General features: G+C 32.1%; 2 protein-coding genes across 3 annotated transcripts in view; both read left to right on the top strand.

Moving 5' to 3' along the window:
* The window catches only part of LOC121117966 (XK-related protein 6), a 492224-nt gene that overhangs the window by 330939 nt on the left and 139255 nt on the right, over positions 1–22030 (top strand). The window lies entirely within an intron of this gene.
* Hipk (Homeodomain interacting protein kinase) lies at positions 11701–17788 on the top strand. Of its 2 annotated transcripts, none has more exons than XM_071890547.1 (2): positions 11701–12247; positions 13903–17788. In XM_071890547.1, exon 2 carries the CDS (start codon positions 14481–14483, stop codon positions 17334–17336), a length of 2856 nt encoding a protein of 951 aa, XP_071746648.1. In that variant the 5' UTR covers positions 11701–12247; positions 13903–14480; the 3' UTR covers positions 17337–17788. The 2 variants fall into 2 exon arrangements, with proteins under 2 accessions (XP_071746648.1, XP_071746651.1); XM_071890550.1 differs by having other exon boundaries at positions 11886–12396.

Below are 22030 nucleotides of genomic sequence, written 5' to 3'. Positions count from 1 at the left end.
TTACTTAAGTTCCTTGTCACTGATGTTCAATGTCTCATCCTAGGCATGTACTCTAAGAGTTTTTGTGAGTTTGAAATTGGCTGTAAATATTAATTATCGTTAGTATTATATTAGCAAATGATATTCCAACTTTAAATCTCAAACTGTGAAGTTATCCTCATCCTATTAAATCCTCAAAGCTCAGCAACTCTACAAATCAATCGGCTCTTGTATTTACTATTTATCAACTACTAAAAAGGATGCTTTATTTTGGAAGGGTCTTGAAACTATGTTTTTCTTCCATTCGTTAGGATCCCAAATCCTCACAGTAACAGAAACATGGTTAATTGCCACATATAATCACAAAATACGAATTAGATATAAAGTTATAAACACACAAGATAGGGCACAAAAAGTGATGGGTCGAAGTTAGCATAGTAAAATCTGTGATTGTGATCCGGATAATTCAGGGAGCACTCTAGAGAAGGAGTATGTACTCTTTTTGATATTTTATAAGTTGTCATGCAAAAAATATTGAATAGAAGGAGGTAATAATATATATATATTCATATAATTATACTTCGATAAATTATCAATTACGACACCTTATATTAAAAATCATTTTTAAAATGATGAGGGAAAAAATATTCACATTTGACCCAGGGCATATTTTCAAAAATATCTATAATAATTCTTTATGCCGTCGAAATTTCGTCTTCCCATATTTTGAAAATAAAAAAATTAATTTTACTACAAAATTAGACGGCATTAAAAAGAATGAAAAGGAACTAAGCATGTGTATCAAATACGCACAAAATTAACTAGTCAAGTAATTATCATAAATCATTATGGTAAAAATAATGGAGAATTGTAAAGTTACATCGAAACATTTCCAAAATAAAAATTTAGGGATGGGAGTAGAAAACCTATTTCTAACGATCAAAGAATACAAATATTCATAATTTCATTCGGAGAATAGTTATTGAAATGGCAAACAATAGCTGGTAAGCGCATGATTCATACACATTTTTGTGAATGATTTCTCATATACATATATGTAGATATCATAGAGTTAGATGAAATTACCAGAATATAAATGTAATTTATTACATCAGCGGATTTAGCATAATGAAATGTTTACAACAAAAAATTTACGTTGAATTGGTATGTTCATAAGAAAATGATCTTAATTATGTCGATAAAACTGGGACAAGTTATATCTTAAATTCATTTTTGGATGCCATGAATAGAGGTGGACTTAAAAGACCAAAAGATGGCATGTACTTGACTACAATTCATTCTTATCAAATGTTGCAGATTTTTTCCAAGTAAATACTATAAAAAAGATCATTTGTCTTGGACAATGACAGCAAAATGTAAAATAATCCCAAATTTAATAATTTTTTTAGATAAGATATGTTAGTACCATATGTACAATTTGTTAGAAATTTTTTTAAGTCTACTAAATGAATTAACAAATTCAATTATTGAATTCATAAATTTCGGTGGAGTCCCTATTTATAAATATATAAATATCCCAACTAAAGATGTAAAAAATCTATTTTTTTCCTTTAATTTTTATACAGGTTTCATATAAATCATGCAATTTCATTAATCATGTATCTATTATAAATATTCACATAACATAACGTAATATCAATTAATAGTTATGTTCTCCGATTGATTTCAAGAAATGATTTGTTGATTATAGAAATATTCAGAAGTTGATGATTGAATCACATCCATATTTAATTAATCTCTTGGGTTCTGAAGTTGAAACTGTTTTTATAAGATTAATTTTGTGTAATACTAAAAGTAATACAGTGCCATTCATTGACATAGACATGGATAGATAATCAAAATCGTGACGTAGCTCAAACATGATCTAATGGCCTTTGAAAGTAAAACATTATGGCGTTGACGTTAATCCGTCTCTGTTAATTATTATATTTAATAAGCAATTATAAATTATGATAATAATTGAAAAACTACCTACGGAGGATAATTGATGGCTTGCAGATTTTGTAAGTTTGGCCACTGTCAAAGAAAAGAACAGTTTATAATTTTAGTGGTAGGTTTATTTTAACAGTGAGGGACATTTGATCATATGAACAAAACTTGAATGTTTGGAGGAAGAAAAATCCCCATCGTCAAGAATCATGTATTGATAGTGTTTCATTGCGAAGGGGAGATGACAACTTCGCCACATTGAAGGGAGGATGGACCATCCTCAAGAAAATCTTGGTTAACAACCTCCTCACCTCAGGGCAGGGAACTGAAAATGGATCTTTTAGCAAAGCAATAACCCAAAACTTACGATCATGGTAACAAAGGAATGACTAAAAAAGAAGAAGCACATTAAGGTCATGGAGTGGCCTGCCTAGTCTCTAGACCTCAATTTCATTGAAAATCTGTAAGTAGGTAAAACAAAATCGACAAGAGATCAAATGCTTATTTTTCTACACTGTAGATTTATATTAATAATATAGTAAATACGACCTATTGATTATTATATTCAACCATAAAATGTTAAGAATGGAGTTTTCTTACCAGTTATGAGTCAAAATGATTCTCGTTGAAAGTAATATTCTATTTTTTTCAAATTTTTCTCCCAAAATTTTATTAACTTACAATAAATCAAGAATTATTCTCACACAAATAAAAAAGTCATTACACATACTAAAAAAGTGTAACACAACTTCTTGCATATTAGGACGTGTAAAATATAATGCAGACTCCAGTACTAAAGTACTCCCTGGATAAGTTAATGAAGTATGCTGATATATTACATTTATATAAATATATCATATTGACAAACGCAAATAGACTTCCATGGACAAGGTCCCCATCTTGATCAATAGCTCTAATACAATCTTTGATATAAGTAGAGATTTCAATATATCTTCATGACATTTTGATGAAGAAATGTACTGCATATGAATGCCAATGATTCTTAGCAACAAACCGAAGCAGTAGCATTCCGTTATTCCTTCATAATGCTTTGAAACCTATGTATTAAGGTTTGAAGAATGGTGATTGTCCAGATAGTTTATCTTTTTGTTTCTAATTTCTCAAAGCTGGAATACAACGGTAAAAATTCAACTTAAAAATATAGAACTAAGAAGAAGTAGTATTAATTATTATCCAAGGCAACAAAGGTTCTAGTCGAAATCGTCGTAAGACAGAACAGTACAAGGCGAAAACATCTCAAGGCGAAATTGGCACAAGGCGAAATCGTTATAAGGCAACCACGTTCAAGGTAAAAAATGTTTATTGTGAATCCTCCTAGAACCCAACGAAATATTACAGGCATGTGCCTGTAGCTTCGAATATGTAGCGATATTATAATTTATGTACATTTTCAGTATTATGTTAAGAATTGAATAAAATATAAACGCTGGTATGGTTAGGCCACTTTACAGTCTTTTGGGAATAATATGTAAACAAATTATCTTACAGCATTCATACTTATACTCAAGATAGATTGATATGTTCTGCACATGATTTAATAAGTTACATTTTCTGAGAAAATCAACATCGTGCAAGTTGGTAACAATGGGCCAACTCTCCCACAGTTTGGTGAGTGTTGGACGGTGTTAAACCACCATGTGAATACTAGTAAAATGTTCAGGTTTATTAATTTATTTTTTATACTAATAAGAAATTACATACATAATTATGTACATATTGTCATCTAACAGGTGACGACAGATATTATTAGTACGTATCAAGCGAAATTTTTTCTTCTTTTTTTAATCAGGTCTTTTTTTCTCTTCTCTTTGTATTGTTTCGATCTGAATCAATCTCTTCTCAGGAGTGTCGGTCAAGATAGCCGTTTTTTGACGTTTTCTCCTGATATTTTTCTTCCGTGCAGGTGCCTTTGGAATCGGCATTAACCTCTGCGGTGTGACTTTAAGTCTAGATTCATTGGTTGACTGGTTGGTTGGTGTGGCTGCTTGTAACTGTTCTTGATGATCTATAGGTTGATCTGGTTGGGTTGCTGTGAGTGGTTCTTCCGCAACAGCTGTTTCCAACGCTCAGGAGGTTCTATGGGTTGGCAGAGAGGGCGGTCTGTGACATTCGAAGGTAGGTAAGCATCATCAGAAAAGATGTCTCTGTTGAAGGGGGAAATCCCAGTCGCTTGAAACCCAGAAATTACATTTGATGGAGTAACTGCAACAGTGTGCACTGTTGCTGTCAACTCCGCAATTTCATAAATGGTGATTTGACGCCCTGGAGGACTTCGCAGCCAATCAACCCACGCGTTGTTGTAACACCGTTTCATAGTCTATAAACCGTTCAATCTAATGGCTGCAGACGGTGAGATATATGCGGAGGTAATGTTAGTTTTACAATTCCATTGTCTTTAGCTGTGGTTATGGTTTTCAACGACACATGGGACTCGTAACTGTCCATAATAAGGAGGACTTGGTGGTCTTTAGAGTATCTTGTCTGACTTATGAAGAAAGGCAAGTACTGGTCAGAAAATATATTGCTGTTCATCCAACCAGATTTGGTAGCTTCAGCCTCTGCTCCAGGCAAGGCTCCATTGAAGAAGGCTGGGTTAACTTTTACCCTCAAAAACATATAGAATGGAGAAACAGCTGAACACCAGCATTGATGGCGTATATAACAGTGACCAGTTGTTCTCTCTCTCCAGAAGTGACAGCCCCAACTTGTTTCTTCCCAACTTGACTGACCACTGTAGATGGAGCCTGGACAGTTGTAAAGCCTGTTTCGTCTATATCATATACATCTTGTGGAGAAAACTTGTATCTAAAACAGTGGTTGGCCACAAGCGATTAGAAAGAATTATAAGCTCAACAGTTTTATATCAATAATTATTACAAAACAATAACAGACTTATTTATGTTGTAGAAATGTCGTAAGTTCTTAACTTACAGATAAGTTGTGTTGAATTTTAATTAATAAATATTATATTACTAAAGGGTGATTCAAAACGAGCAGTTTTTTCCAGTAGGGATTTTTGGACAGGCGCACCTGAGCTCTGTCAAATTCATACGTCATTTTTACTCAGTATTGTTTTACAATTCATCATGGAAAGATATATGCCACAACAACGTGTACAGATTGTTCAAGTGTACTATGAAAATCAGCTTTCTATGCAAGAAGTTTTTAGCAAATTAAGCCCAACTTAATTCACATAATCGACCTTCAGAATTAACAATTCGCAGAATTATCGAAAAATTTGAAGGGGCAGCAACTTGCTGGGATGTCTCGTCGTCTGGAAGGCCACGTACAGCGTAAAAAATATTACGACCGTATCCAAGAGAGTAGCCAACACGTTACCATCAACAGCGAATGTTATGGCGCCATGGTAACATACTTTTTGCTACCTCAAATTGAAGCACATGGTCTCCACGATATTTGGTTCCAACAAGACGGTGCCACTTACCACACAGCGCGCATAACAATGGACTTATTGGGACATCATTTTGGTGAGAAAATTAATTTCACGTTTTGGCCCGGTGAATTGGCCACCAAGATCGTGTGATATCACACCTTTGGACTTTTTTCTTTGGGGCTACGTAAAAGCAAAAGTCTATGTGCATAAACCAGCGATGATTGAAGCATTGAAAGCAAATATTGAGCAAGTTATTCGTGAGATTCCGGTCACATTGCTCGAACGCGTCATCGAAAATTGGCGCAAAAGAATGAACCATTTCAAGCCAGTTGCGGCCAACATATGAAGGGGATTATTTTTTAAAAATAATTGTAAAGGATTGTTTTTCCGGTCCATAATAAAGTTTTGATCATAATATAATATTTTATGTGTTTTATTTCTACAATCCTAAAAGCGCTCGTTTTGAATCACTCTTTACCTGTTGTAAACATCCGAGAGATTAGGAAAGAACTCGGCGACAGTCACTTTGTTAAATTCATTCTGTAGATCTGGCTATTTAAGTAGTTTCCGGTTTGCGACATGAAAGCCCATGTCGCTCCCGAAAGCCTCGAAACCAAGCTTTCCCTTCAAATTTAAACTAAAAACCCATTAAATTCGAAAACTAGAGCAATTTAAATGACAGTTTAGTTTCATTCATCTTATTGGGTTTGTACGAGAGAATGTAGGAAGCAAAGTCAATTAGATGAATAACATTTGAAAATGTTTTTCATTCTAGGAACAATGCGATTTTTTAACCAGCTGCTGAATTGGTGGTCCAAGAGCATATTAATATCATTGCCCTTTCCAAACTCATAAGTGCACTCCAAGTGTTTACCAGGAGTTAGTCCATGGTATTGATTGTCCAAATCTTTGATGTGGTTAGTCATCAGTTTCTCCACGAAGGGAGGAATGGTAAGATTTATATTTCTACACTGTTCATAGCCACTGGCCAGGCGTTCTTCAGGGGTCATGCTTATGTAACGTTGCAACGTAGTCCTTGACAAACCAAAGTTCGTCGCTGCTCCTTTAACTGACATCTTTCCATCTATTACCTGTTCTGCTACCTTTGCTAAACCTTCTTTGTCAATAGCTCTAGTAGTCTTTCTTCTGTACACTCGACCTATATTCAACTGTAAAAATATCTACTATGTATTCTTATTTTATGTTATTCCCCTTTCCGTCTTAATAGTCCAGTTTATATTATGTATAGTAAAGTACTGTTTCACGTATTATGTATTCGATATATGAAGAACCTTGTATGTAAATGTTTTTATTATACCATGACTTTCTAATAAAGACAACATCCTTCACTGGCTATAGTAGGCCTATATATGTATAGAAATAGAGTGTATATATAGAGAAATAGAGGAGATTATTTATATGTGACAAGTGAGAGTAAGACCTACTGTAGTCAGTGAAGGATGTTGTTTTTAGTGATCTGTATTTCGTGTTATACTTTCAAACAGGAAATACAGATCACTAAAAACAATGTATAGCTTAGATTTTAATCTTAAGACATCCAGTTTTTTTCAATCATCTACAGCTAATAAAATTACTAGCCAACCAACTTAACTTTATGTCAAATTTTGTTGCTCTATTACACCTACAGAATTTACTTTTCATCAAGAATTGTAGAATGTTGTAGATTGCACAGCTTACCTTTGTCTCTCATACTTGGCTAACAAGAAGGAAATGAAGTGAGATAATAACTTACATAATTGACTGAAAAACAAAAGCCATATGATATACCAATTACTGTAAACAGCCCATGCCCAAAACTCTCCCACTGGCCTAACCCTTACCGGGCTCACCTAAAGCATTAAAGCAAGTAGCGCATATGCTAACGCCATTATTAGTGAAAAAATATATCTTGGTCAAAATTTACTTTTTTTGTCAGCTAGAGGTATTATTATTTTAAGCATTTAGGAGAATCATTTCCTGTTCTCTCGTGAATGAGTCAAGTACTGTACTGATAAACCACCTCCATCTTTTTTAGAGTGTCTCCCATTTTTTAAATCCATTCCGCAAAGTTAATCAAGAAATCAATTGTTCCCGCTCATTTACATAAATTGGTTTTAATGAATCGTCTCTCTCTTGGACGTACATAGTATTAGAGAATCACATTAGAATAACAGAAATTGTTTTATCTCATATTCTTGAAATAAACATTCAATTTGAGAATTAAGACGAAGTTTATCTTGCTCAAATCTGAAAAAAGAACAATGCACTTTAAAGTACTTTGAAATGTTAATATGCCTTTTCTAAAGTATAACCTTTTAGTAGAAGTAGATAAAGTTGTTGTCCTTTCAGGAAAAGTTTGTTTTCTCAAGTTTTTTGGAATATCCGAAAATACTGTTGGGACAGCATCAAATTTTAATTTATATCGTCTAAGTGGACTATATATTATTTTCCGAGTTGAGTTTGTATCCGTATCTTTTATGAATAAAAGCTGATATAGGCAAAGGCTTGCTACAGATTCTTGAAAATTGATTTGTTTTCTAGTTTTTTCTTCTGATGGAATTGACTCATACTTCAATAAGTTCAGGATCTTTTGGAAACTTATGAAGAGAATATTTTTCTTCACAATTTCTTCCTCACTATGTTTTTGATGGTTTTTTTTTCTTAGGATAACCATTCCTACAACTTGGACAACAGCAAATTATTCGGTCTAAAATAAATAAACGCAAAATATCAATTTATAATTTTTGCCGAATGGCATTTCGCCGAAAGACAATTTACGGAATGTACGTTTTGCGGAAGGACCATTTGCCGAACGGAAATTTCACCGAAATACCATTTGAGACATTTAGTAAAAAGGATATTTAATTTTTTGATATATACAAATTTAATAAAATGATAGTATGATAAACAGGTAATGTTCATTATACTATATACATCATATTGGGAAATTAAGAAGTGTTCTTATGCAGAAAACTATTTTTATATTATTTTTATTCATTTCTGATCTTTTTTAAACAGAACATAGCAGTATATCGTTCGATTGTAGTTCGAATATACTACTGACGCGTTTCTAACCTCCAAGGACCTCTTCTAATATCCTATTATACATCCAGGTCTACGGGTTTTGCATAATCCATCCCTTGAAATCGCATATGTAAAATATTTCATTAGTCCAATAAATAATAACGAATACAAGTAAAATACATAGCTGTTTGGTTTCTAAGTACATATATAAATTTCTATTTAGCACCATAGTCCATACATCACCTAACCATTATACACTAAAGTACAAAGTACTTCAGTGCTAATATATGGTAGTTGTTCTCAAGGGGGTGGATAGCAACCCCTGTGAGGGTCGTGGGACACAACGAAGGGACGCGAGATGATATCCAAAAGGGAAGAATATGATTTAAATTAACATTACTTTGAGGGGCATTAAAACTTAAATAATGATGAATCTACATATTTTTTATTAGTCTCATCTGAATTATGTTAAAATGTATTTCCTATGAGATAGGGATCCACAAAAACCTAACTAGATACGCTTCTTTTACTCCCATATCTGTCGTCTGATATGGAAGATGCAATATGTTTGCATATTACTTAATGCACTCCAAACTTTATATTCTTCTCTGAATGAGAGATGTAGGGGTCGTAAATTGTCTAGACATATATTTTGAGGGTCGAACTTAAAAAAAAGTATATGGTGAACAACCCGTGGGACGGAGTGGATATTAGTATATTAAAAAGATGCCCTGGCTGCTTAGAAACGCGTCGGCGTTAGATAATTTTGGGATATTAAGAGGGTTTTTGGATGTTCAGGGAAGCAAAATGATCAATAATGAGTATAAAAATATTTTTCAGGAAAAGAATTAATTTAATTTATTAATTTAACTTTATGGCATACATAGTATAATGAGCAATACCTACATATTTATCATAATATCATTTTAAATTGAATTCGTAAATATAAATTAATTAATTTTTTTTTCCGCCCAAATGTGCAAAATCGGTAAAAAAAAATTCTAATGGAAGCCACTCATTTCTGTCAAAAATGCTCCAAACAAGCCAATATTGCAGTATATTGTATTTTTGTTTACATACATAAAGAGCCCAAAACATTCAAAATTTAATAATATATTTTAGGTGAACAACTCTACACAGGCGATATATTTTGTTAAAATACCTATGCCCTCTTGTCGTTCGCCGTGGATTACAGAAATCGTTCTTGAGCTGAGGGGATGACACTTTTTTCATTCCCAAGGGACAAATTCCTTGGTAGGCAATGGGTCCTAAAAATGAAATGAAATCTTTGGAAACTATAATATAATTCTCGATTGTGTTCTAAACATTTTGAAGAAATAAGGAATTCAAGCCATTCCAACATTGTTTAAACATCTTAAACCTAAAGTTGCAAGGCTCACCAAAAACTCCAACAAACCCATTTTATTCGGTAGAACAATCCTGATGCTAAAAAAAATTTAATAATTAAGGAAATCTCAAGCAACTTTTTTATTTCGAATTTCAGGTGAAAAAAGATCTCCACAATTTCAGGATCATACATACTTTATTCCTTGTTTGGAACCTCCTACTTCCGAAAATAGAGAAATAGACTTAGTGGATATGAATCTAATTTCATCAACAATAGAAGATGAAACTTCTTATGATGATTTTTTTTTTTTTTTTTTTTTTTTTTGGCATTAGTTACTTTATCTTTAGAAAATAACAATTGCATGTTGTATTACTGATATTTCTTATTAGGTAAAACATATAAAGGAACTAAATACCAACATACAAATCCAACTTAGAGTTTATGAAGCAGAAATAAAAGAATTAAAGAAGAAGTTGAAGGAGAAAAATGTCTAAATTTGGGTCGCAGAAGCAAAGTTTAAGTCTTTAAAAATGCGCAATTCAAACCATATAAAAGTTTTTAAGCTGCAAGTCTTCACATTCTAAAATCCGCCTTTTGTCTAATCAAACCATCTTTTATTATTGTTTACTGTGTTTAAGTATTTTAGTATAAAAACATACATTTACGAATGCAAACTGCGATTATCAAAGAGAATAGGATAGCTTCTTCTACTTTCGGAAGACGAAAAAAGTGTATGCGACATTAAGTAAGTTAGAGAAATATATTTTTAAAGTAATTATTCCATTTTTTCATAATAATTAAGCTCAATAAAATTATTTTTTTAGTATACATTTATTGTATTAAGTTCTTTTTGGGCCATTTGATATCTGTCACAAAAGGGTGCTGAAATCTCGTGACGTAACTCTTATAGGGCTATGCCTACATTAATCTTCATATATCATAATTCATAACTTATTTTAAAACTTGATAACATGGTTGAATGACGTCACGTAGTAAGATTAAAAATCTCACGCCAAACTGGTTTCAAAACTTGAGAACCTTGTTGTTAAAATATATTTGACCCAATAACAACATTCAACAAATAAGAATAATCCAATAAATAGTCTTAAATGAATTGAATTTCAGCCTGCAACAAAAACTAACTCAATTAGGCCTCCAGTTCTTCTCTTTCATAATTATTAAGCTTAATATCACGCAGCTAATAATTTGCTTGAATCTCTTTTTTATTTCTTGATTTGTTGATACATTAATTAATTGTCTAAAGAAATAACGCACTAATCAATGCTATTATCTACTAATATTGTTTATTATTATTAATTTATTTATGTTTAACCTAATACACTATTAATAATATTTTAATTAGTCTCACATTTTGTATTCAATGAACATTTTATTGTAAATATGTGTTTCCTCGTATTTATAAATTACTTCTTTTTATGAGAGTTTCATTCAATGCATATGTATTATAAAAAATTCCCATGCGTCATATAAGGTCCATTTATGGATATTAGTATTACTCAGAAAATAAACCAACTTGTTAAAAAAAAATATAACTCACTCGTTTGATATTATATGCAATGATTACGTAACATATTTTTTTAAGATATGCACTTTTCGTTGTTTGGTGGTAATTACAAAAAAAAAAGAATGAATCCGTTTTAACGGTAACTATACCTTCATAAATAGTGATATTTTATAATACAAATTCTATTCAAATTATCATCTCTAAACTTGCTTCCAAAAATGTAACATTATAAATAACTAGAATTGAAACTTTGCAGATGAACAATTGTCATTATATGCGTGTACAATGTACATCCTTCATTTGCCCTATACTACTTGAATTTTATTTTAAAAGTATATGACAAAAATAAATTGTTTCAAATGAATCAAGTTGAACTATTATTGAATTTTATCCAAGTCTAAAGTCGTCATTCTTGCACCAAAATAAGTTATTTTTTACGACGTCTGGAATTTTCAATTCTCGATGGACTGTTGTTGTTGAGCTTGAACACATCGTTTTAATAAGAAATCACCGTGTGGATAATAATAATAGTATTAATCAAGGTAACAGAGGGCGCAATACAAATATAAACGGCCTTCCCAGAATCGTATTTAGTGGTATATATTTGACAAACAAAAGAGCATAAGTGTGAAATATAAAGAGACGAATATTTAAGAGCACATCGGTGTATGAAACAAAGAAAGGAAATAAGAGGCCGCGTAGAAAGGACTGGCTGGATGGCAGAGCTCTGACATTTGATCGAGTAAGAAAGAAAAAGGAAATAAAAGAAGAAGAAGGAAAGAAAGAGAGAGAGAGAGGGAGAAACTCTGTCAACAACGAAGATTTATCTCTTTGTAACTGCGGAATAACTAAGAGTACGAGAAGAAGCAGTGAAAAGAAAGTTGTAAATAATTATGTGATAAGTGTTACGGATCTGGCGATCTCACTAACGATTCTTCAAAAATAAGTTCTTCATATCCCTTTTCGACACAATATAATTGGTGCTCCGGAATTCTCAACTCCTTAGGTACCGATTCTAATTTGAATAAATATTCCATTGATTCGTTGGTTCAATCACTGACTCATGAGCCTTAGGCTTAACATCCTTAGAATAGAGCATCACACACACACATGTATTTCAATTGCTTCAAATACAGTGTATTGGAAGTAATTGAGGTCTCACCATTTTTCATTTCTATTTTCTTTGCTTTCAGCTTTTTTCATCTTTCTAATTTCTATATTTCATTTGACTTCTTTAGCATTTATTTATCATGTCTAATCATCCTTACTCCAGTAACGAACACTCCTAGTTCATATTTAGTAGCCAGGGCACATTTTTGGTATCTGTTAAGACAAATGTGGGTTATCTTATTCACATTTTATAGCTTGTATTTCAAAATTTCATTGTAATTAATATGATAAATGTATGCCACTATTAATAGGCCCATGCCTTTTACTTATATTACCATAGCTACAAATGTAGTAACAAGTAGATTAGACAAGGACGCCTCTCTATCCGACTCCATCTGAAACAAAGTTTCATTATTGTAGAACGTTTTCACTGACGTCATCAAATTGCATCTTAATTGAAAGCGACGCCATCTTGGGGAGCTCCATGTTGATATTTTTACTACATAAAGAGAACAAAATTCTAAAAACTCTTGATTAAATTCCATCAAATGCCTTTATGAATAAATAAAAACTTAAGACATGCATTGAATACTACTTAGTACCAATGATAAACAGCGATATTTGAATATAATCAAAGTAATATGTACTAAAAATCCCTATAAAAATTGTTATATTTCTACTATTAATTATTTTTTTGATCGATTTGGGACAATGAAGTAAAATAATATCTTATTATTTTCATTGTAATACTTAACTGATTGTCTATAATATGGAAATAAGATTGTATATCGATGTAGTAATATGTTTCATATTCGTTTTAAGGTCTGATACATAATAAAACTTGATATTAGAAGGATACATTCTGATAGACAGTAAGGTCTAAGTCCTTTTATTTCTTGGTCCCATTTCGACATTCAAAAGTTCAATATTTTCCTTAATATTTATATCAAAAAAATAATTTTTATTCTTATTAAACTTGACTTTATAGATCCTCAAAATGGTCAACATCAACAATGCTTGCGTCACATGAAAACACTATATTTATAAGTTATTAAGACAATTCTTGACAAATTTAGAAGTTTCATTTTTTTATATTTATATATTAATCTATCTACAGCTTAAATTTGGCTTTTATAGATGTGTATAATACGTACATTCATTTAAATTTTTTATAATAATAGGAGTTCTCATATTTCTTTAACACTTCTTTATTCTATTTTTCTCTTTTTGTTGCTCTCGGGCAATTTGGTAGCTCGGGTTATTGTTGCTACTGAAATTTGATTTTTATTATTTATTTAATAAGGGAAAAGTTGAGTTAAGTTGTTGAAAATCAAAACATTCCACTTTTTTGTGTTTGTAATATTGTATTAAATTATCTTTATTAGTTTGAATGTAAGCTATTAACTGATCAGTTCTTTGTTCTTTTTTTTTATTTTTCATTAGTCACTTTTCATATCCGTGTTAAATTGTTTACTTGTGAACCAATTTTTGCTGATTATTTAGTTCATAGAGTAAGTTTATAATTAATTTGTGGTTGATTTTTTTTTGCAGAGTTCTTTGATTTAATACGTGAAGGACACTTGGACGTTTGAGTTCAATAAAAGAAAGAAAGAACATAGAGATCATTGACCCGTCGTACTTGATTCTGATGAGACAAAGTTGAATTAAGTTACATCGTGGCGGGATTAGTAAAAGTGGAACACTATCGAAAGCGCAAAGCTGATGGTCCAATTGTGGGACACCACCATCAACATCACAGCAAAACGACGACGGCGGGTAGCAATAGTCAAAGCAGTGGAAAACATGCAGTATCATCCTCCTCATCCTCAACTGATGGAGATTATCAGTTAGTTCAACATGAAGTACTGTATTCTCCACTCAATAATCGGTATGAAGTTCTGGAATTTTTGGGACGAGGAACATTTGGCCAAGTTGCCAAATGTTGGAAGAAAGGAACGAATGAAATTGTTGCCATCAAAATCCTCAAAAATCATCCATCTTACGCTAGACAGGGACAAATTGAAGTCAGTATCTTATCCCGATTGGCTCAAGAGAATTCAGACGAATTTAACTTTGTAAGAGCCTATGAATGTTTTACTCACAAAAATCATACTTGCCTTGTCTTTGAAATGTTAGAACAAAATTTGTACGACTTTCTGAAACATAACAAATTCCAACCTCTCCCGCTAAAATATATTCGACCTATAGCGCAACAAGTACTCACGGCACTATTAAAACTTAAGCAGCTCGGTCTTATCCACGCAGATTTAAAGCCAGAAAACATAATGTTACTCGACCCAGTTCGTCAACCTTATCGAGTTAAGGTTATTGATTTTGGCTCGGCTTCACACGTTTCAAAAGCTATCTGCAACACTTATCTTCAGAGTAGGTACTATCGTGCTCCTGAAATTATTTTGGGATTACCTTTTTGTGAAGCTATAGATATGTGGTCTCTGGGATGTGTTGTTGCAGAATTATTTCTTGGTTGGCCACTATATCCTGGATCATCTGAATACGACCAAATCCGATACATATCTCAAACTCAGGGATTACCTCCGGAGCATATGTTAAACAAGTCATCATCCTCAAAAACTACTAAGTTTTTCTATCGCGACAGGGATTCCTCCTATCCTTTTTGGAGATTAAAAACTCCTGAAGAGCATGAAATGGAGACTAAAATCAAATCCAAAGAGGCTCGAAAATATATATTCAATTGTCTGGAAGATATGGGTCAAGTAAATGTACCAACTGATTTGGATAGGGGGGAATTATTGGCTGAGAAAGTGGATCGTAGAGAATTTATCGATCTACTAAAGAGAATGCTGACCATGGTACAAGAAAGAAGAATAACTCCAAGTGAGGCACTTAATCACCCTTTTATAACCATGACTCATATGGCTGATTATGCTCATTGTGCTAACGTCAAAGCATCTGCAAGAATGATGGATACTTGTAAAAGAACACCGTCAACAAATGCAAATAATTCAGCAAATTCTGCTTCACTTATGGCGAATTTAGTACCTCGTTCCAACGGAAATGTAACTCTGGCATTTAATAATCAGCTACATAGGGTACGCACAGGAGGGGATAGACCAAATTATGATCCTCACATACATCCTCAAAGTACTCATCAATTAGTACCTTCTGCATTGGTTCCTGTTCAAACAGCTAACTATCAATCCCTACCATCTCCAGCGGGCGCTAAGCATGTTGTTGTACAAGGATCCGCGCAAGGATCTAATGCTGCCGTCGCAGCTGCTGCTGCGGCTGCTGCTTTACAGCTCCAGCCTCCTCCACCTTCATTACTCAGTTCTCAGCCACCCCCACCTCATCATCCTCAACAATATGTCCCTGTAACGATGGTTGAATCTAATGGCCGTCAAATGTTAGCCGCGGTTCAAGCTTCATGGCCTGGCACAACTAGACAAATGGCTTTGGTTCCTTCATGGCAGCAACTTCAGTCTGATGATCTTTTGAGACCTATTCCTTGCCCACTTATTGTAGATGCAGCTTGGATACCCGATCAAACTACTTTCCAGCCTTCTGTTACAGCTTCAATATATGATCGTCCATCCTTGCGGGCAAACAATGTTGTGGAAAGAGCTGCTTATGCATCTTCTAAGAGACCAACTAAGGGGCCTCCGCCCCCAGCTCATAATAATAACACTAGCTATAGTGGTCGTTATGTCAAAAAGGAGCCAAATCAATTGAGTCCAGTCAAGAAACGTATCAAAGAAAACCATTCCTTCCAACAATCTGCACATCATCCTTCGCCACCTCGATCTATTACCATCAATGATACCCCACCATTGACTTATCAATCGATTAAACAATCAGAGAACAATAATGTTCCAGAAGTGATTACAATATCTGATAGCGAAGAAGAATCTGCTCCAGACATAAAACCGTCAGTTACCAAAACTAAAGTAACCCCTCCTTCTTCTGGTGGATGCCCCTCGGTGATGAGAATAACTCCACTGGAGTATTCTTCCCATAGAACACCGACTCGAAGTCATATTCCGTCCTGTGTTACAGTTACAGATTCAGATGAAGATTATCATACAAGGCGCACTCCACAGCAACCGCAAAATAAGGTCAAAGCAGAGATTTTAAGCAATGATTCTTCTATTGATACTTCTCTAAATTCTTCAACAACTTATAACCACAAAAATTCTTCTTCCCTGTCTGTGAAAAACAGATTGTTGGCAAAGGCACAATCGGAATTAACACTTTCAACTCTAAAAGAAGAAGAATTAACTACTTCTTTTTATCGTAATACTGATTCTAACAGTAGTCATTTCTATAAAAATCGACCTCTAGACACATCTCAAGAGTATTTTCAGCAATTGTGCGTGCAAGATGCTAATCGAGATCGTGTGGATAGGGAGTATACAAGTGCAACGTTGAGAGACTCACAGCAAAATACAGTACCTCAATCAGTTCATCATCAGTCGACCCGTGAAGGCTTAATTTTTCGAGAATCAGGACCACCACCCCTTGCACATCCCTCAGATTACTCCAGAGGAGGCGTTGGGACAAGTGGAGGACCACATCCTCCTGTTGAGTACATTCAACCTCCAGCAGCTCATTCCAATCATGCTTTTCAATCACCAGCAGATGTATTAACAGTACATCGTGCAGCAGCAGCACAAGTCGGACGACACTATAGTCCAACTGGTGGAGCTCCGTCGGATCTATATGCGGCGGCGGCTGCAGCAGCTGTGGCCGCTGCAGCTGCACCAACAACAGTTTATGTAACAACAGCAGGATATCAACAGATAGCCATTCCTCCGCCTCCAGCTCATCATTCGCGTCATGGAGGTGGTGCCCCTGGTCTGGGGGCTCCCACACATCCACTACCAGCTCACATGCAACCAGGAGCGTTTTTACCATCTCATCAAGTGGCTGCAGCGGCCGCAGCAGCTGCTGCAGCTCCTTATGGTTATGCACCACTCAGTCCTGGCAAGACACGCTACTTGTACTAACTAATGCATGGCCCACATAAAACAGTGATTGTACTTTTGTTAAAATCAATCTAATGTAAGTTTCTTTAGATTTGCATGTCCCCTAAGCCCCTTTTATAACTCCATCCCTCCCTCCTCCTCCTCTCAATTCTCTAAAATTGAACGAAATTATTACTCATATATCACGAAATTATTGAGCCAGAGTTAGTTTATTGATAACAATAAGTAAGTTAAATACATATAATTAATAGAATAATTTATGTTTTCTCTTACATCTCCTTACTCATTTGGCAATCTGATTTAGAAACACTCTGCTATTTTAAAAATATAATTGTGCCGTAGAATAATTGTTAATTTAATATCAATAACTACTTTTCTTTACTTCATCACTTCTTACTCTTAAAAAATCTAATTGTGCAAAGATATAAAAAATGATTTAAAAACTTGATTGTAAAAATCATATAATATAAAAATACATAAAACTACAAAAAGATATAAACATATACACGTATTCCTTCGTTACTAGATATCATTACATTACATTACTACTACTATACTACTTCATCTCCTTAATAATATTATAAAAATATAATATATATATATATATATATATTTTTGTATGTGTTTACACTTTTTTGTTCTGTCTTACTTAGATTATGATTCAAAGATTTTTTCACTGTTAGATACGTATATATATTTGCAAAAAAACCACCCAACCCACCCAAATCCCTTTCTTTTCACCACAACCATCACATAAGAAGAATCAGTCATATACTTACAAGTAGTTTTGCTAGTTGTGTAAAAAATGATTAAATTTTTATTTTTTTTTTCCCGCACACCTCTTTTATTAAATTATTAGTAGTAGTTAGAAAGGATTTCTAACTTCATATTTATTATTATAATCATTATTCATTTTGTCTTAATTGTTTGATTATTTTTAACGATTCCTATTTATAAATAAGTGTACATTATGATAATACTATTTATAAGGTTTTTCAGAATATACATTTCTTTGGAGTATATCTAAGAAATTTTGCCCCACTTATTATACATATTTTTTTTAATATTACTATTATTATTCTATAAGAAGCAACAACCACAGGCAACAAAAACAACAATTTTGATCTGCCTTTTCATATTAGGAACATTTGTTTTGTTTGATTTTTTGTATTTATTTTTAAAAAATATAAATTTTTGAGTCGTTTTCCTTTGTGTTATAATATTACTAACATCATTCAATGAAAATTATGTGTTATAGAAAATATATGTTTTGATGAATCAAATCTGTTTATTTGTTTTCCCCCCAATTTGTGGTCGTCCCTAATTCATTAATTATTATTTCCACCCTTTTTTAATTTTTGGTACAATCAACCATTCTCAATGCTTCTTTCTCGTGTAATTATTGTTAGTTAATCAATTCATAAAGTACTTATTTTTAAAAGTTTTTTCCCTTATAATTTTCTTATTTGTACACATTATTTAAGTAACTACTCAATGGTGCTCTATTTATTTACTTTGAGAACTTTTTTTCACTTCTTTTTGGTTTGATCCCCATAAAAACATCCAATCACAGAAATATGAATGATGTATTATACGTGTATTTGGCCAATTGTTAGATTGCATGTACCTAGATACATTCATAGTATACACACTGTCCCCTTGCTCCTTCTGATTAATATTATTGATAAAAGTGACAAAGAGTTAACAAAAAATATATGAGGTGATATGTTAAGAAATTGAACTAACAAACGTGGAACAATAAAGCCAAAGACTAAAATCAAGGGAGGAGGGAGGTAACTGGGATGATTAATGCTGCTCCTCTATTATTAAAAACAAATATGCGATATTGAATCCTTGTGCAATCCACTTGATATATACATCATTAAAGGAGGAAGATAATCAATTATACATATTATATAACAGTATATTAAAAGTATTTTCGCATTGGAGTTTGTTTCTCTTTAACATGAAAATAATATTTTTTTTACCATCATCACTTAAACGACATTAACTTATTTTTGTGTTTCTATATAATATCTTGATGTTTCATTAATGTTATTTTCTATCATTATATCTATCTTTAATATACTTACACTTAATTCTTACTTGTTCTGTAATGTAAACTTAAGGGTACTTGCTTAAAAAAGAACATAGATAACGGATCCATTTCTTCAATATTTTAAACTTTTTTCCCCATTATTCGTTACATGACATTTTTTGTTTTTAAGATACTCTATAAGATAATTAATAATGTACTATATACATAAATGTCTAACGTAATTCGTATATATAAAATATTTTATTAATTGTTCAATGAAACAAACAAATAAATATAAAATAGGTCTTTCGAAAAGTTTCTGACTTGGTCCAATGTATATGTTGTTGTTTTTTTCTCAACTTCTTTTCAGAAGTAATATGTTAAAATTAATTAATGAATAATTGTTTTTTCCTAAATTATTATTTACATCCATCTTCATACTTTATGCCAATGATGATAGTTATTTAAACTTAGTGCTATTGTGACGTACTCCTCATAAAGCTTAGCTTTAAATAATAATTACTTTTTGTCAAATTGCTTCTCTTACAATATATAATATAATATTATAATAAATTAGACTGAATTCAACTTCTTCTTTTTTTAATTATCATTATTTGCAAGTGCAATTGACGAATTTCTTAACTACATGCTCTATAATTATTATAATAATTTTTCTTTCTTTCTCCTCTAACTTTCTTTTCAAGTCCTATTTTTTCTATGTATGTTTTTTATTGGTTAAAAAAAAACCCCAAAAACAATATATATTCTAATTATTACATATAGTCGTCCAAAATTTTTCATATTTCTCTTCTACAAACAGTGATTGAAACAAAAATTTAAAATAATGTCGTTTTTTAACTCTTAAATATATATACATACAAATATCTATAATTATATATATATATTTATCAATAGTATTCTTCATTATAACATTTATAATAATTACTTAATATCATATTTTTACTTACTTATAATTACATATTATTAAATTGTATAAGGATTTTAATTTTTTTATGTCATGATCGTCTAGTACATAATATATGTACCTATACAAATATTATATTATGTATTTATACTTCTGAGTATATCTATATTCATATGTTTAAGTATTTGTACATATATACCTATAAATTATACTGCATACGAAAAAAAAACTATTTTTGTGTAATTTGTTTTATTTTGGAGGTTCTTGGATTACTTACAGACATAGGCTTGGATAATTCTTAAGCAATGAGCTGCGGTATATACGGAATTAGTAGCCAGGAGAAATTACTCCATTGTATTATAACTTATAAGTTACTACAGGTAACTCTGAGCTATTAGGCGTCGACGAATAGACAAATCTTACTTGAATAATATAGAAGATAGCTCTCAAACAAATCCTCAGTTCTACTTTACGTTTTTCATGAGTAGTGATGGAAATAGCATGTATTATGGGAATTTAAAGAAGAAACTGAAAATCAACATTGTAACACTGAAAATTTGAAGAATGTTTTGGGAGAAGAGGAGCTTCGCTTTCATAACGTTTCATTAGATCAGCTACAATTACGATTACGAGAGGGAGAAGTAAATAAATAAGGACATTGACAATAATTACTCCAAAGTAGATCCTTTATTAAACTCTAATTCCAACAAGGGCTTATTACAGTTATAACTCTGCAACAAGTCCTCAAGGTTACAGTTCGTCTTTTATGAGTACACACGAATGTTTAATCTGGTTTTAAATATAATTAAATTTAGTAGAAAAGCAATTTCACTAATCAGGAGTTAAATAATAAACAACAGCTGAGGATAAGAAAATGCATTCTTCAGATAATTATCTATTCCAGAAAAATGGGCCATCTAAAACATACAGACGATATACATTTACATTCATTAGCAGACTCATACGTAATTACTTAATATTTGGGTTAATTTATGAAAATGAGAAAATTCAATTTTAGTTCAACTTTTCTAGTGACTTCATATCTTGGTAGTATTTTGGGGAGAAAAAAAAATACGTGTTTTTTTAATCCATTTTTTTGAAATAATAATAAAAAGAATTTTAGCGAGTGTCATGATCATTAAAGCCCCTTTATACTTAAAACAATGGTTATATAATATTTGAAATCAATAAAGTATAGTTTTAAGGCCATATTCATAGGTCACAAAAAAGGTCAACTTCTACTAAATTTTTATTTTAGCGTGTGTACTAGGGTGTCCCATTTTTATTGTTAATTCGATCTTTAGCTGTATTTTATGAAAAAGTTATGTTTGTAAAGCTTCAGTCTTCAAATGGTTTTTTTAAACGTTAATACTCTATAGTCACTTGAAAAGGACTTTTTTAACGACATTCTCTATTTGTAAAGGGATTCAGAAGTTTTAATTTTAAAGTTATGCTGCTGGATTTTAAAAGTTCCATGACTTTTTTTTCTCAAATGATACATAGGAATAATCAACATTTTTTCATTTCGAAGAAAAGCAGATTGTAACCTAACGAACTATTCGGATACTCAAACGATCACAAACACAGTACTGACATTTCGAAGAAAAATAATTCAATAAGGCTGAAGGGTATGAAACTTTCATACAAAATTAGAGCAGGTTTCTCGGGAATTGTCTGGGACATTAAGATATTAAAATTAATTTGGAACTCTTTTGCTTAGTATAAAACTAAAAAGAAAGACAGTAAAATTGT

The sequence above is a fragment of the Lepeophtheirus salmonis genome, chromosome 1 (genome assembly GCF_016086655.4).
Source record: "Lepeophtheirus salmonis chromosome 1, UVic_Lsal_1.4, whole genome shotgun sequence".
Taxonomy (NCBI): domain Eukaryota; kingdom Metazoa; phylum Arthropoda; class Copepoda; order Siphonostomatoida; family Caligidae; genus Lepeophtheirus; species Lepeophtheirus salmonis.
The sequence above is the reverse complement of the archived record's forward strand: the minus strand, read 5'-3'. Positions and strand labels throughout refer to the sequence as shown.